The following is a 16,673-nucleotide window of genomic DNA, read 5'->3' as shown; positions in this document are numbered from 1 at the left end:
CTTTGCAGGTGGGGTTTTTTGGTTAAATGGGAGTTGCTGGCTTCTTAGTTTTTCTGGGCACCTACTTGCGTTCTTCTGTAGTTGGCAACATATACTCACAGGTCTAATGAATGGAGCATTCCCCATGAATAAATAATGATATTTGTTTAAGCAATTGGTATCAAATCTCTTGCAATTGTATGTACAGCAAAGCTCAAACTGGGAGAGGGAGAAGCAGCACAACAGCAAAGCTCAAACTGGGAGAGGGAGAAGCAGCACAAGGAGCCAATCAGTTGGGCTACAATGCTCATGTGTCAACAAGAAACAAGCTCATCTGTCACTCTCCTCCTATTAGCATTTTAGCCTGCTGCTTCTTCACTCAATGCCAAGTCACAGGCTGGGGGAAGATACAAGGCCTGCAAGTATTACCTTGAGCAAAGCAGCAGCAAAAAATAGTCTTGCTGGGCTGTAAGGCAAAGCTGTAATTATCTCAGGTTCGTATGGACAGAAACACAAATCATCTGGAATTACCTTCCAAATGATTTGCATTTCTGTCCATACAGTCCTGCAGCACCCTTGTATGCATTTCATCTCTGTATTTACATTTTGCCTATAGTTCTAGCATGAGCTGAATGACAGACCAGATCCATTGTGATGCTTGCCCAATGCTGACCGCAGCATGTGTGTGTATTTTCTGCTCAGCTCCTCTTCCATATACAAGCCTGAAGGATCGGACAAGCTCATAGGAGTTATCTTAAACAAGTGGGAACGTTTCACTGTTTGACAACAAGCACTCCTAACCACCTGAAGGAGAATACTGGCCAAATAATCAAAAGTGATGCTGAAGATTAGGTGCATCACTTGCCTTTTTCTGTATTGCTGACCTAACAGAAACTCACTTTACCCCCCTCACTTGGCCTTCAAAAAAAAAAAAAAAAAACTCCTCACTTCATGAGCACAAAAGCTTTCTATATACAGGTTTATTAAATGTATATTATAGTTCTATGTACACACCTCCTTCATCATCCACGTGAATAAATATCAGGTCATTATTGGCTGCCAACACGGAGTAAAACTGCTCATGTGTAACAGATGGGAGTTGAGCAACGTTCCATGTATCGCCATGGTCCTGAGATACTTGGATCTTCCTCTTCATTCTGTCCTGCAGCAGTTACATCCAAACCTTGGTGTTAGTATTTGCATTCTATGATGGAAACACTGATAAAATCAACCCCTTTATCTCAGATTTAAATCCACTATATAGCAATTCAACTCTGGTTAGGAATCATCTCACCTACTCCTATAGCCACTTCCTTGCTGCACAATATAGTGAGGTATCACTGTCACTGCTCCCTCACTAGAAATCAAGAATCTACCTTTCAGGCAGTGAGGGAGTAATCTTGTAAGTGAAAATGGTCAGTTGAATTCTAGTGATTCTGCTGCTGGCACGTCATTGTGACATTGTTCTTATTTATATGAAACATGGGTCTGCTCTCACCTCCTCCATCACGGATGCCAACAAAAAACGACCCCATAATCCAAACGAATGGACATGTTCTTTCAGCACTTTGAATGTTTGACCAAAGTCGGAGGTTCTTTTCATAGTCAGGGACCAAAATGCCTCAGACCAGTCAGCTTTAAAAACAAATACAGATATTTTAGCAGTCTGTTTTTGCCCACCAGCAAAAATGTACAGAATACACTATACTTACAACAAGATTCATTTGCGGATGTTACAGTAAACAAAATCATGTTTCTGGGTCCCCTAAAAAAAAAAAAAGTATATAGTTGTCACAAGAAATATGGTTTTCTTAAAAACTAGAGACACTGCTGACCACTAATATTCATTATTCTTACCATTTAGCAGAGCATACAGATTCATGGATTTTCTTCCATGTATTTCCAAAATCCTTGGATATCCATAATTCATACTGAAAAAAGAAGAAAAGTGGAGGAAAGGTGTACTTCAGACGCACATGCAAACAAACCATCATTATGCATTCCCACAGTCTTCATTTCGCATGGCAAATACCAACAGATTACACCATTATACCAAGGTCAGAATTTAACCTTCACGGAAAACAATTTGTAAATGCTGTAATTTAAAGAGCTGCTGGAAGAAATAGAAAAAAAAAAAAAAAAAGTAATGGTGTACCTGCCCTGCATGGGCTGGGTAGTGCAAACCACACTTGCCTACATAGGGTTGTGAAGAATAGAAGCTAATCTTACTATAAAAAAGTGTATTCACCCTTTAACATGCAGTAGCCTATAACAGTTGAGAAATTGTCTTTTAAGATGTAAAGTGATTGGCAAAGGCAATACTTTTTTTTTTTTTAATAAAGAGTGGGGAAAAGTTATATCCTCTATTTGTTATGGCTGGGTCTATTGAACAGGAGAATATTGTCCAGACAAAGTGAGGGGAAATCCAAAATCCTAAACTTAATACTAGGGGGACAAATGTTTAGGCGTTATCTGTAATTTTGATTAAACTTCCTATCACCTCCCGTTGCATCACAGGAAAGTAAGCTAAGTGAAACGTCACTTGACAGAGAAAAAAAAAAAAAAACATGACCTGAAAAAAGTGGCTATGCATATACTTTAGACCAACAATGAAGACTCTCCTGAAATCCATTGAGGGACTCAGGAATGTAGTAATACCTACATAGATTTGGTTACATGTAGCTGCCTATGGTAGATAGACAAAGGCAAACAGAAAAAATAAATAAATACTGAAAGCTAGCGCCCCATGTAACAGTTCCTAACCATGCTTCACTTAAACAAAGGGTGGAACCTGTATCCCCAAATGGCCTTCAATAGAACCTAACATTCCTTATTCATTGGGGGACACAGAAATGTGGCATGTCTTAGGCATATGGGACATCCAAAAGCATTCCAACAGAGGGGCCACTCAGAGATCCAACAGCCACTGAGAAAAGAGACAGATGCGTAAATCTTTCTAGAAGAATTTTGAAGGAATGAATGGCTGAACAAGACTAGATAAAGAAAAAAAAAATGTGGGGCAAGTATCTGAAATGCTACAAACAAGGAAGACACAAACAAAGTATTTGGGGTTCCAGAGCAGAGTAGGTAGCAACACTAAGGGAAGAGTACTAAGAAATGATGGACCTCAAGAATGTAGGGGACAACCAAACGACCTAGTTAGACCAGCTTTTGTCGGACAGGCTTATATACACACTGGCCAAATTACAGTGTACTGGGAATAAGAAAGTTACATTAGAACACCCCAAGATAGACTCTAAGCAACATAGTACGCAAGCCCTAGAGTGGGGTGAGCCTAAATAATTCAGGATTACAGGATCTGTGGCTCACAAAAGAGTAATAGCTTAAGAGATATTACAGCTGTACTGAAGCAAGCACCTCCTAGAGTGAGAACTAGGAGGTTTGGAGATGGCACTGTTAAGGGTATAATGCATTTTCTCAAGGGGCATATGAATAAGGTTTTGAAGGGATTGTAAAAAAAAAAAACTATGCAGTCTTCGGGCTGGTTTACAATAATGGTGTAAAAATGCAGCACAACTAAAAAGGTTTTACCATCCCCAACTGCTCCACTTTTAGTTGAAGGGGCAGTGCCTGGGAGTGAGCACATGCCACAACTGCGATACTCTGCTTCATGGTTGTACTATTCCTGTTGTGCTTGGTGGGCACTACTGCCTGCCAGACACAACCAATTCTAGTAAATGGTGCCACACTGCAATTGCACACAATGTACATGTTTGCAGTGCAGTACTGCAGCATTTAGGGGGTTCAAATATGTGATGAAGAGCTGTATCACTCCTCCTCACCGCCTGTCAAATGCTCTCTGAAGAGTGATCCGAATGCAGATCAGTCTGCAAAGCATTGCATAAATATGTCATTCCTGTCTTGCAGCATGCCAAAGAATAAATTGCGTACTGCAAGACTTCATAGGAAGGGCTATGGGAGATTTTGGAGGAGTTTCCTTTTATATATAAATTAATCAGTTCACAGAGCGTTGGGCTCTGGGAGGGGGGACTCTCCCTGTTCACACTAGTCGGCTGTATTCCATCCAACCCACCATCAGAGCTGTGAAGGAAGTTACAATATTTACACAGTCTCAAACACTACAGAAGAGTATAGACTCTACAGCAGGCTATACAGAAGGTCACATGGTACAAAGCCACAGCTAAACCCAGAATCAGAGGATTTGCAGACAATAGAGCAACATGGCACAGAGGTATGATCAATACGGAGATTGATCATTTTATTCAGTTCTACAGAAAAAAAAAAATGTTGGAGTTCAGCTTTAATGCATTCTCTACGTTAAGAAAAAAAAAAACATCCCTTTAAAAAGATGCTTTTCCCCCAGCCTCCCCTTAAAGGCTTATCTGAGCCTGATCCAGTGCAATGCCCATCTCCCTCTCTCTCTCTAAGCCCAGATGGACAGGGCTCAGGAGGAGACTGAGGTAGTTCACTTTTGTTTGATAGAATAAGGTGATGGCACCCTCAATGTGCAATAGGTGTGAATAGCTGCCCTTTAAATAAGATGATGAATCACCCTAAATGTGGAAATAAAGATGTGGCGCTGCACCAAATAATCAATGTACTATCCAACAAGTGACCTGTATGGATAAAGGGCATAGCTCTAATCCATAGTTGCATACATAAAAATGGGATTTTTGACTTATCGTAAAATCCATTTCTCTGATGTGCATTGACGGACACAGCTCCTGATTCTTCTTTACCATTGGGTTATACTGCCCCCTACAGGAGTATGACACTAGTCAGGAAAAAGCTTGATACGCCTATGGGCAGCCTCAGGGGTATACACCCACACTCTGCTATATGCACTCAGTTTTATTACAAGCAGTGTCAGAAGAAAGCCAACTCCACAGAGGGGTGGGTGTGGTGTGTCAATGAACATCAGAGAAATGGATTTTACGGTAAGTCAAAACGCCCATTTTCTCTTTCAGTCATTGACAGACCCAGCTCCTGATATTCAGAGGGGATAGCCACCAAAGAGAGCCACCTGGGGAAGCAAAGCAGGGAAACCTCCCGAATATTTTAAAAGGGAGGCTTCTGTGGAGCTGAAAGCACCACATTAAGATTACAGGGAGGCAACAGAGCCCGCACTGAAAAAACCAAAATGTCAGACACCCTAAAGAAAAGGTACGCACCAGGGAGTGTGTGGCCAAAAGTTGTTGAAAAAAGACTGCCAAAAACAAATATTTGGCCATTGATGGATTTTGTCTGTCGAAGTGGCGGAGAACGAAACCACTTCTAGAGCCCGTGGATCCTGCCCCATTTTAACAGAATCACTTTAGCAGAGATCTTGTGTGGAACAGTGTAAACAGATCGCCTTGAGGGTGGACACCATCAGGCCCATCACCCGCATGCAAGCCCAGAGGGATGATCGCCTCCTGAACAGAAGCTAAATTGCCTCCTGCACTCTGCCACTCTGCCTCAACACTCCGGTTGAGGCAGAGTCCCGAGTCAGACCCAGATAGTCCAGTTTTTGTGAACAGAACCAAAAAGCAGACGTCTGAAAGTTTAGAATCCAACCAAACTCACTCAGAGTTTGCAGAGCAATCTCCAGTTGGCCATCAGAGCAGTCAGAAACTCTGCCCACAGAAGAGGATCGTCCAGGTACCCCAGTACCGCGACCCCCCGCTGTCCCAACAATGCTAGCACCGGGACCAACACTTTGTGAAGACCCGAGGAGCAGAGGCGAGAACAAAAAAGGTAAAAACGCCACAAACTGATAATGCTTCTTGTCCACTGCAAACGGAGGAAGCTTGTGACTGGCACATATTGGAATGTGAAGGTAGGCGTCATTGATGTCGATAGAAGTGAAAAAAATCCCCAGGAGTTTGGGATGCCACTACCATGCGGATGAACTCCATTCAGAACCTCTGTACCCGCACAAGGATTAGCGCCTTGAGTTCCAGAATTGGATGTACCTTGCCTTCCTTCCAGGGAACTGTAAACCGGTGAAAAGCCGTAGTAAAACCCTTGAAAACATTCCGAAGACGGAACAATCACCCCATGAAGTAACAAGTCTTGCACTGCCCCAAAGTGACCACGTAAGCTATCTGGGGACAAGTGCAGGTTGGAAGGGAAGAACGTTTCTGGAGGAAAAGACCAAAACTCGATCTTTGTGGACCTGTACCAGAGAGGTCCACGGATCTAGAAATCAGAAAAGACGTTCCCCCACCCCAGATATGGGTGAGGGTGCCCCTTCATGCAGAGGAAGCCTTGTCCGCAGTTCTGGAAGAGCCCCTCGTGGCTTGCCAGACCAGGTCCTCCTGAAACCTCTGGGGGATGCCCTGAAGGACTTTAATCCCTTGAGGGACGAAAAAGGGCCTCTTATGAGTCGAGAAGAATGGCCCACGTCTACTAATGAGGTCATCCAAGGAAGCTCCAAACAGGCAATCCCCCACAAAGGGGGAGATCAGATAAGGCCTTTTTAGAAGTCTGGTTCGCAGACCAGCATTGTGAGCCAGACAAGATGCTGAAGGACCACTGCTGATACAGCCAGCCTAAAATCAAAAGGAGCTGCATTCAAAGAAGCATCACAAAAACTGTAGCCCCTGGATCAACTGATTCGCCAGCTCCGCAAAGGCAGGGAAAAGCAGTTTCCCCTCCAGGTCCTGGCGTAAAAGTTTAGCCCACTAGTCAGTTTGCGACACCAGGACTAAGTACTAAGTACAAATAAAGATCCAATGTGACTGTTCCCAAAACCAATTAACAGCGTGATTCTGTGAAGGATATATCTTCTAGTTGCTTCACCACAGGTGCTCTGAAGGTAAGCAGGCACGGTTACATCTACATCCTGAGGGGTCTTTGGAGTTGTACGGTATGAGCCTAGAAACCAATTGGTCCTTTATACAGCGTTTTTGACTTCCTGTAAAAAAGGGGTCAAAACACCTTTGGTGAGTTGCCATCTACCCTTACAGCACCTGTAGTGAAGCAACTAGAAGATATCCCCTTCCTAGAATCACTGTATAATGGGTGCTGTTAACAGTTACATTGGATCTTTATTTGCATTTACGGGTCACAGACTAGCATTATTTGTTTTATGTGTGTAACTATGGATTAGTCCATTATTAGAGCTATGTACTTTAATCCACACAAGTTACTTGTTGGATAATACATTGATCTGGTGCAGCACCACATTTTTTTTTATTTTATTCTAATTTAAATTTTCCCATTTCTTTTTACCTGTTGAGCTAGTGATGTGCGGCATCTCTTATGCTTAATCCAGAAAGCAGGGAAGTATGAGGCGATCAGACCCTTACATTTCTGTAAGATACCGCATCAACCATAGCACCTTGAGCAGTGCTATAGGTGGTATTGGGTATAGTGAGCTCCCTTCTCTCTCTTCACAAAAAATTAGGCAGCAGCGGGAGCCATTGGCTCCTGCTGCTGTGAGTCAAAGCCTGTGAAGAGGGAGTGGAGGGGGGAGGGGTTGAACTGAGCTGCCGTGTGAGCCTATAGATGTACATAAAACCCCACTGAAGCAGTCAATTGAAGACGCAGGAGCCGACATCTGAATCTCACCCACGTTCATTTTCATATGGACGGCTGCAAGCTGGAGGATTGCATTTCATGCTGTATAAAGCCGGCACGGCTCACAGTGCTGCTCAATGTGAGTGAGCTTAGTTTGTGTGTTATAATAAGTTTGTTTTTACAGAGAGCACTAGATACGGGACATACTAAAACATTTAATGTGAAAATGGCTTAATGTAGCTTAATGTGTAATAAAGTGCCTAAACCATAATCAATTGCCCTGAAACTTTGCACAGACTAAGTTTTTAACTTTCCTAATATATCCTAGAAGTTTCATCTATTTTGGTCTTCCAGGAGGCAAACTAGGGACATTAAGCTTGTTTTTTGGGGAGTTTAATGTGGCTTAACGTTCAAAAAAGAGCTAAGATGTTAACTAATTTCCCCCAAACTTCACACAATAGAAGACTATATTGATGCTAAGATAATCTGAAAATTTTAGCTCATTTGGTAAATCAAACAAAAAGTTATTGACATTAAGCTATTTTTTTACAATACTAAAATGTTTAATGTCCACAGCTTAATGTGAAAAGAGCTTAAGGTACCAAAATGTGCCTAAACCTCAACCAATTGTCTTGAAACTTTGCACAGCCCAAGTTCTGCACTTCCAAAAGCTATCCTAAAGGTTTCATCGATTTTGGTCTCCCACATGGAAAACTGGGGACATTAAGCTCTTTTTTTGGGGAGCTTAATGTGGCTTAACGTAAAAAAAGAGCTTAGATGTGAACCAATTTCCCCCAAACTTGGAAAAATAGAAGAGTCTATCTATTCCAACATATTCTGAAAATTTCAGATCATTTGGTAAATCACACCAAAAGTTATTCACATTAAGCTATTTTTTTTACAATACTAAAATGTTTAATGTCCACAGCTTAATGTAAAAAGAGCTTAATGTACCAAAATGTGCCTAAACCTCAACCAATTGTCTTGAAACTTTGCACAGCCCAAGTTCTGCACTTCCCAAAGCTATCCTGGAGGCTTCATTGATTTTGGTCTCCCACATGGAAAACTAGGGATATTAAAGCGGAGTTCCACCCTAAAATTATACTTACCTCCATTTTTTTGCTCCGTGTTACCTTACTTCCTCTTCCTCCCCTCGGCGGCCACGGCGATTCATCACTTCCTGGCTTGCAATGATTCCTGGGAGCTGAACGTCATTGCTCCCAGGAATCAATGTGCCTAAACCTCATCCAATTGTCTTGAAACTTTGCACAGCCCAAGTTCTGCACTTCCCAAACCTATCCTGGGAGGTTTCATCGATTTTGGTCTCCCACATGGAAAACTAGGTACATTAAGCTCTTTTTTTGGGGAGCTTAATGTGGCTTAACGTACAAAAAAGAGCTTAGATGTTAACCAATTTCCCTGAAACTCCATACAATAGAAGGGTCTATGACTTCCCAAACCTATGCTGGAGGTTTAGTGGATTTTGGTCTCCCACAAGGTAAAATAGGGACATTAAGACTAGGGAGATTAGAAGACTATCTATGCCAACATATTCTGAAAATTTCACATTTGGTAAATCACACCAAAGGTTATTCACATTAAGCTATATTTTATATTTGGCCTAATGTACGAAAAATAACTTTAAGGGTCCTTTCACAGTGGCGGACTCCATTTTTTGCTCAGCTGGGATGGATCCACCGATCCCCGTTGAGCAGGTGAATGACAGCTCTGTCTCTGCTCACTGTATGGAGATGGAGCTATCAAAGCTCCGCTCTATGGGAGATCGGATGAAAACAAATCGCCCATCCATTTTCATCCGATCCGATCCTTCAGACGGATGGAAAATAGGGTTTCCATCGGTCTGGATTTGGCGGATCATATCAGATGTCACTGCTGACATCTGCTGCTCCATAGGGGTGAAAGGAGCTTCCGATCAGGTCCGCCTGGAAAATGGATCACAAGTGTGAAAGGACCCTAATGCTATCCAATTTACTCCAAATGTCACACATTTCAAACAGAGGCATAACAAGGACCTTTAGGTTTCCAGTGCAAGAAACCGTAAAGGGCCCCCTTGACCCCTGGGGTGACCCAGCCACATGCGTCACCCTCATACACCTGGATAGAAGGGATGGCGGGGGCGGCATATATAGGAACTGATCCCCTACATTTTCTTCCTGCAGAGGAGGGGGGGATTGTTTCCTCTATATGCCGCCCCGCTGCCCCTCCTATCTAGGTGTACAGGGGTGAGGTATAGGCCCCCTGGAGCATGGGATTGACATGAGTTGCAGAGGTGATGTTAGTGATAGGAGTATGGAATGGGATGAGTGGCAGCGTTGATGGGGGGGATGGAATAGGTGGCAGCCGTAAAGGGATGGCATGAGTGGCAGAGGTGGGGGGGATGGGTTCAGTGGCAGCAGTAGTGGTGGAGTAGATGGAATGGGATGAGTGGCAGTAGTGGGGGGATAGGATGGGGTGAGTGGCAGAGGTGATGGTGGGATGGAATCAGTGGCAGGGGTGGTGGTGGGATACGAGCAGTGGCAGTGGGGGTGGGATGATTGGTGGTGGTAGGGGACGGGATGAGTGGCAGCGATGGTGAGGAGGAAAGGAACAGTGGCAATGGTGGTGGGGGGAAATGGGTCAGTGGCAGTGGTGGAGGGATGGGATGAGTGACAGCGTTGGTAGTGGGATGGAATCAGTGGCAGGGATGGTGGTGGAATGGAATCAGTGGTAGGGGTGGTGGGATAGGATAAGTAGTGGCGGTAGTGGTGGGGGGATGGGATGAGTGGCAGCAGTAGTGGAGGGGGGATGGGATCAGTGGCAGTGGTGGGATTGGATCAGTGGCAGCGGTGGTGGGATTGGATCAGTGACAGCGGTGGTGGGATGGGATGAGTGGCAGTGGTGGTGCTGAAAGGGGTGGGATAAGGGGCAGCGGGGGTGGTGGTTAAGGGGGTAGAATCAGTGGCATCGGTGGTGGTTAAAGGGGGTGGGATCAGTGGCAGCAGTGGTGGTGAACGCGGTGGGATTAGTAGCAGTGGTGGTGAGGGGGTGGGATTAGTGGCAGCGGTGGTGGTGGTGGGGGGGAGGGATTAGTGGCAGTGGGGGTGGGATTAGTGGCAGTGGTTGTGGTGAGGGGGGTGGGATTAGTGATAGCAGTGGTGGTGAGGGGGGTGGGATTTGTGATAGTGGTGGTGAGGGGGGTGGGATTAATGATAGCGGTGGTGGTGGGGGGGCGGTTGGGATTTGTGACAAGTTTCAAGACAATTGATTGAGGTTTAGGCACATTATGGCACTTTAAGCTCTTTTTACATAGAGCTGTTGACATTAAATGTGTTAGGAATTTAAAATACAGCTTAATGTGAATAACTTTTGGTGTTATTTACCAAATGATCTGAGATTTTCAGAATATGTTGGAATAGACAGACTCTTCTATTTTGCCAAGTTTGAGGGAAATTGGTTCACATCGGAGTTTTTTTTTTCCGTACATTAAGCCACATTAAGCTTCCCAAAAAAAGAGCATAAAATGTGCCTAGTTTTCCATGTGGGAGATCAAAATCCACATAACCTCCAGGATAGGTATGGGAAGTGCAGAAGTTGGGCTGTGCAAAGTTTTAAGACAATTGGTTGAGGTTTAGGTACGTTAAGCTCTTTTTACATTAAGCTGTTGACATTAAATGTTTTAGGAATTTAAAATATAGCTTAATGTGAATAACTTTTGGTGTGATCTACCAAATGATCTGAAATTTTCAGAATATGTTGGAATACATAGACCCTTCTATTGTATGGAGTTTGGGGTAAATTGGTTAACATCTAAGCTCTTTTTTGTACATTAAGCTCCCAAAAAAAGAGCTTAATGTCCCTAGTTTTCCATGTGGGAGACCAAAGTCCACATAACCCTCAGGCTTTGGTGTCCCTAGCTCCGGTTTGAGTTGAACCGACCGGGACCTCGGAGCCCCCCTGCGGCCAGGGAAGCAGCGAGCGGTCGGCGGACAATTAGCAGGAGCGTCCCGCCACCTTCGCGGTATGAATGTTTCGGCTTCGCCGGTCAATATCTCCGGAACCGTAGGTCGCAGAGACTCGAAACTCGGTGGGCGAGGGGTTCCGGACCCCCTCTAGGTCTCTTGGGGTCTCTGGACACAAGGGGTCCCGAGATCACTTTTTTGGATGTCACCCGGAAGGGTGCGCGTCAAGGCCACCGCTGGCTCCACCCCCTGGGGGCCAAGAAGTCAAAAAAGTTAAAAATAAAAGTCATGACCTCCAAAGCACGGTGACCGGCAGGGTAGAAGTCGTCATCCATGCCAGGGTGACCGATGGGAGTAGAGGACATGACTAGGTAACCCATGGGAAAATTTGACTTCCATGTCAGGGTGACCAGCGGGGCAGGAGTCGGCTTCCATGTCAGGGTGACCAGCGGGGCAGGAGTCGGCTTCCATGTCAGGGTGAACGGCAGGGTAGAAGTTGTCATCCATGCCAGGGTGACCGGTGGGGCAGAAGTCGGCTTCCATGTCAGGATGACCAGCGGGGGGATCGTGCGTCGGGCGGGAGAGGACGACTTCCATGCAGGGTGTTTGAGAAGTGCAGAACTTGGGCTGTGCAAAGTTTCAAGACAATTGGTTGCGTTAAGCCACATTAAGCTCCCCAAAAAAAGAGCTTAATGTCCCCAGTTTTCCATGTGGGAGACCTAAATCGATGAAACCACCAGGATAGCTTAGGGAAGTGCAGAACTTGGGCTGTGCAAGGTTTCAAGACAATTGGTTGAGGTTTAGGCACATTTTGGTACATTAAGCTCTTTTTACATTAAGCTGTGGACATTAAACATTTTAGTATTGTAAAAAAAATAGCTTAATGCGAATAACTTTTGGTGTGATTTACCAGATGATCTGAAATTTTCATAATGTGTTGGAATAGACAGCATCTTCTATTGTGCCAAGTTTGGGGGAAATTGGTTTTCATCCAAGCTCTTTTTTGTACATTAAGCCACATTAAGCTCCCCCCAAAAAAAGAGCTTAATGTCCCCAGTTTTCCACGTGGGAGACCAAAATCTATGAAACCTCCAGGATAGCTTTGGGAAGTGCAGAACTTGGGCTGTGCAAAGTTTCAAGACAATTGGTTGAGGTTTAGGCACATTTTGGTACATTAAGCTCTTTTTACATTAAGCTGTGGACATTAAAGGTTTTAGTATTGTAAAAAAATAGCTTAGGTGTACGTTTAGTAACCGGTGTTAATTCTTGCATTATCACTGTTCTCCTAACACGCTCTAACACCGCCAATTTTTACACCGGCTGTGAGGCTGTTTAGTAAACCGTGTTGTGTTGACTCCAGCTCGGTGATAAGCGGTGTTAGCTAGCAGCGTGTTAGCACCGTGTTAGAGAGTGGGGAAGGTTTACCTAGCTGCACAGCAGCCATCCTGTGTGTGAAAACCTATGATCCACAGTAAACGAACATTGAATGTTTCTCAGAGCTGGTTAAAAATAAAAAATAAACACATGTAAAAGCACATACACACCCTGACTAATATTCTAAAATATAAATTTACATATATTATTTTTTTAAAACTACTATTCCTCTACCATCCTCCACCCTAAAGGATCATAAGTTAATCCTTAGAACTGAGTTATGGGGTTAAATATAGCCAATAAAAAAAAAAAAAAAACAACAACACACTTAAAACCTATACACACTTTTATTAAAATAATAAAGATTTTTTTTAATATTACCCTGCCATCCCTCCCACCTTAGCTAAATGCATTCATTTCCAGACACATTTCTTTTTCTCTTTTAGGGCTGGTTCACACAATGCCACACATGATTGCACAGAAATGTACTGTGCATTCCTTTGCGATTAGGACTGCATGGTCCAAAAGATCTGATTACAGTGCGGTTTAAAAAGTAGTGAATGCACTACTTTTGGTGCAGCGTGGTGCGATTTTAGCCCATTCAAAATGAATGGGCTAAAATCGCACTGCACAGAACCACATGTAAATCGCACAGCTCCTTTCTGTGTAGGCATAGTATGAACCGGCCCTGAATGGGCTAAAATCACACTACGCTCCACCAAAAGTAGTGTGTGCACTACTTTTTAAACCGCACTGTAACCAGATGGCATGGTACAATAGTACTATGCGATCCAGTGCGGGCAAACCTTTCTATTGACACCTACTGCAGATCACAAATGGAATGCATTTTGCATGCCCTCTGATCGCACAGTAACTCACAGTGCATTTCTGTGCGATTCATGTGCTGGCATGGTGGGAATCGGCCCTTAGAAAAAGTACATATCAATCCTACGTGTCAGCTGCCAAGCATCAGACATGCTAAGGCATACATTAATATATATATATATATATATATATATATATATATATATATATATATATATATATATATTTATATATTTATTTATTTTATTTTTTTTTTTCCCAACCACTGAGGTCTACTGCTCTCCTTTCTCAGCATAGATGTGAACTCTGCTCTGCCATTATATATGCGTGATATGTGAATGCTGCAGACACAGGGTTCTAGATGAACACATACCCTGCAGTCTACAATAGTGTTGTCCTGAAGCACTTACTGACCACAATGAGCAGTGAAATTCCTCTTCTACACTGAAAAAAAGGCCTTAACACCTGGTCTGACTAGGTGTTAAATTCAGGAGATTTAACACCAAGTTTACACTGGTTTTAGGACTCTTCTGAGCTAACACGGGTTACTAAACAGGTACATTCCTATACTAACACTATAGTTATCACAGAGAACACCGTAAGGTGAAGAGACGTGATATTTGGTTCCTTTTACTAAACACGTCTTAGGAAATTATCACCTTGATTCTCTGTGATAAAGCCTAACACCACTTAACACCCATTTAACACCGGTTACTAAACGTACACCTTAATGTGAATAACTTTTGGTGTGATTTACCAAATGATCTGAAATTTTCAGAATATGTTGGAATAGATAGACTCTTCTATTGTGCCAAATTTGGGGGAAACTGGTTCACATCTAAGCTCTTTTTTGTACGTTAAGCCACATTAAGCTCCCCAAAAAAAGAGCTTAATGTCCCCAGTTTTCCATGTGGGAGACCAAAATCGATGAAACCTCCAGGATAGCTTAGGGAAGTGCAGAACTTGGGCTGTGCAAATTTTCAAGACAATTGGTTGAGGTTTAGGCAAATTTTGGTACGTTAAGCTCTTTTTACATTAAGCTGTGGACATTAAACGTTTTAGTATTGTAAAAAAATTGCTTAGGTGTACGTTTAGTAACCGGTGTTAATTCTTGCATTATCACTGTTCTCCTAACACGCTCTAACACTGCCAATTTTTACACCGGCCGTGAGGCTGTTTAGTAAACCATGTTGTGTTGACTCCAGCTCGGTGATAAGCGGTGTTAGCTAGCAGCGTGTTAGCACCGTGTTAGAGAGTGGGGAAGGTTTACCTAGCTGCACAGCAGCCATCCTGTGTGTGAAAACCTATGATCCACAATAACTGTTTGTTTTACCAAATGAGCTAACATTTTCAGACTATCTTAGCATCAATAGAGTCTTCTATTGTGTGAAGTTTGGGGGAAATTGGTTAACATTTAAGCTCTTTGTAGTTTGTGGTGCCTCAATTCAAAAGTGGGATTTTAAGGGCAGGAGTAACAGGTGTAAGCGGTAGTAATGCAATAAGTAAAATTTATTTACAAATAGTATAAATGATATGAATAAATTATGTACAAACTTTCAAGGTGAAAAATGGGTAAAGGCCCATTGTGCCAGTGAAAGAGGAAAAATTCAGGTGTGATAACAAGTGACAATTAAGTGACTTGAATTGGTTATAGGTGGTCCTGCTCTGCTGATTCTCGTGTCAAGCGACCGGAATGGATGCAGAGGAGGTATCCAATCGGTTAATCCGACATGTTTCGGCCAACTGCGGCCTTTATCAAGGATGTGTCACCGATTCTAAAATAATCAAAAAGTGGTATCAAGTAATGGCAATTAAACTGAAACATAATTGTAGTGCCAAAGAACGCACAATATATACGTTACATACATGTTGTATATGTCCACTTCCTAAGGTTGAGCCTCCCCGGAGTTTCTCCAGGAGCTACGGGAACAGGATGCTGTGAGGGTGAAATAAGTGGGTAGCTGAGTATAGGGAAGGGGGGGGGGAAGTTCACTGGCACGTCCGCACGGTCTCTAGGGATGCGCCTTTGCTGCACGCAGGCGCACTCTACACTGTGCCACGGACGATACCAGACAGAGTCACGCAGCGCACCACTGCGCATGCGTGACTGCCTTTATAGGCCGGGGAACACTCTGAGCCTGTCAGTCTCTCTCTGATCGAGGGAGAAGGCAGACCCGGAGCCCTCATGCTGTGACCCTACCACCCATCTCCTTAAATGTAAGTTAGACTTGGAGGAGAGTTTCAGATATCTCTCCTACCAAGTCTCCAAGGGCTATCTTTATTTTTAGTCCCAACTTTTTACCATGTTCAATATGCATACCATACTCTATATATTTATACGCCGCCCCCTTGGCAATTTTATATGCTGTATCCTACTAGATCACAGAACAATCCTCAACCATGTGGAAGTTTTGATGAATATCCAACTTCACATTGGATTCCTTTTCCGCCTAGCAAGTAATTATTACTTAGGATATTCACCAGCAAACCAGTAATCCCCCCCCTTCCCTATACTCAGCTACCCACTTATTTCACCCTCACAGCATCCTGTTCCCGTAGCTCCTGGAGAAACTCCGGGGAGGCTCAACCTTAGGAAGTGGACATATACAACATGTATGTAACGTATATATTGTGCGTTCTTTGGCACTACAATTATGTTTCAGTTTAATTGCCATTACTTGATACCACTTTTTGATTTTAGAATCGGTGACACATCCTTGATAAAGGCCGCAGTTGGCCGAAACATGTCGGATTAACCGATTGGATACCTCCTCTGCATCCATTCCGGTCGCTTGACACGAGAATCAGCAGAGCAGGACCACCTATAACCAATTCAAGTCACTTAATTGTCACTTGTTATCACACCTGAATTTTTCCTCTTTCACTGGCACAATGGGCCTTTACCCATTTTTCACCTTGAAAGTTTGTACATAATTTATTCATATCATTTATACTATTTGTAAATAAATTTTACTTATTGCATTACTACCGCTTACCCCTGTTACTCCTGTCCTTAAAATCCCACTTTTGAATTGAGGCACCACAAACTAC

At 43.3% G+C, this 16,673-nt stretch overlaps 1 protein-coding gene across 1 annotated transcript in view; it reads right to left on the bottom strand.

The window, feature by feature from the left end:
* The window catches only part of SORT1 (sortilin 1), a 252,133-nt gene that overhangs the window by 134,552 nt on the left and 100,908 nt on the right, over window positions 1–16,673 (bottom strand). The window contains exons 6-9 of the mRNA XM_082244645.1: window positions 1,837–1,910; window positions 1,692–1,744; window positions 1,478–1,614; window positions 994–1,141 (exon numbers count right to left, since the gene is read on the bottom strand). Of these exons, the coding sequence (XP_082100771.1) occupies window positions 994–1,141; window positions 1,478–1,614; window positions 1,692–1,744; window positions 1,837–1,910 (412 nt within the window). The remainder of the gene's footprint in view (window positions 1–993; window positions 1,142–1,477; window positions 1,615–1,691; window positions 1,745–1,836; window positions 1,911–16,673) is intronic.

The sequence above is a fragment of the Pelophylax lessonae genome (assembly GCF_965119305.1).
Source record: "Pelophylax lessonae genome assembly, chromosome: 2".
NCBI lineage: Eukaryota > Metazoa > Chordata > Amphibia > Anura > Ranidae > Pelophylax > Pelophylax lessonae.
The sequence above is the reverse complement of the archived record's forward strand: the minus strand, read 5'-3'. Positions and strand labels throughout refer to the sequence as shown.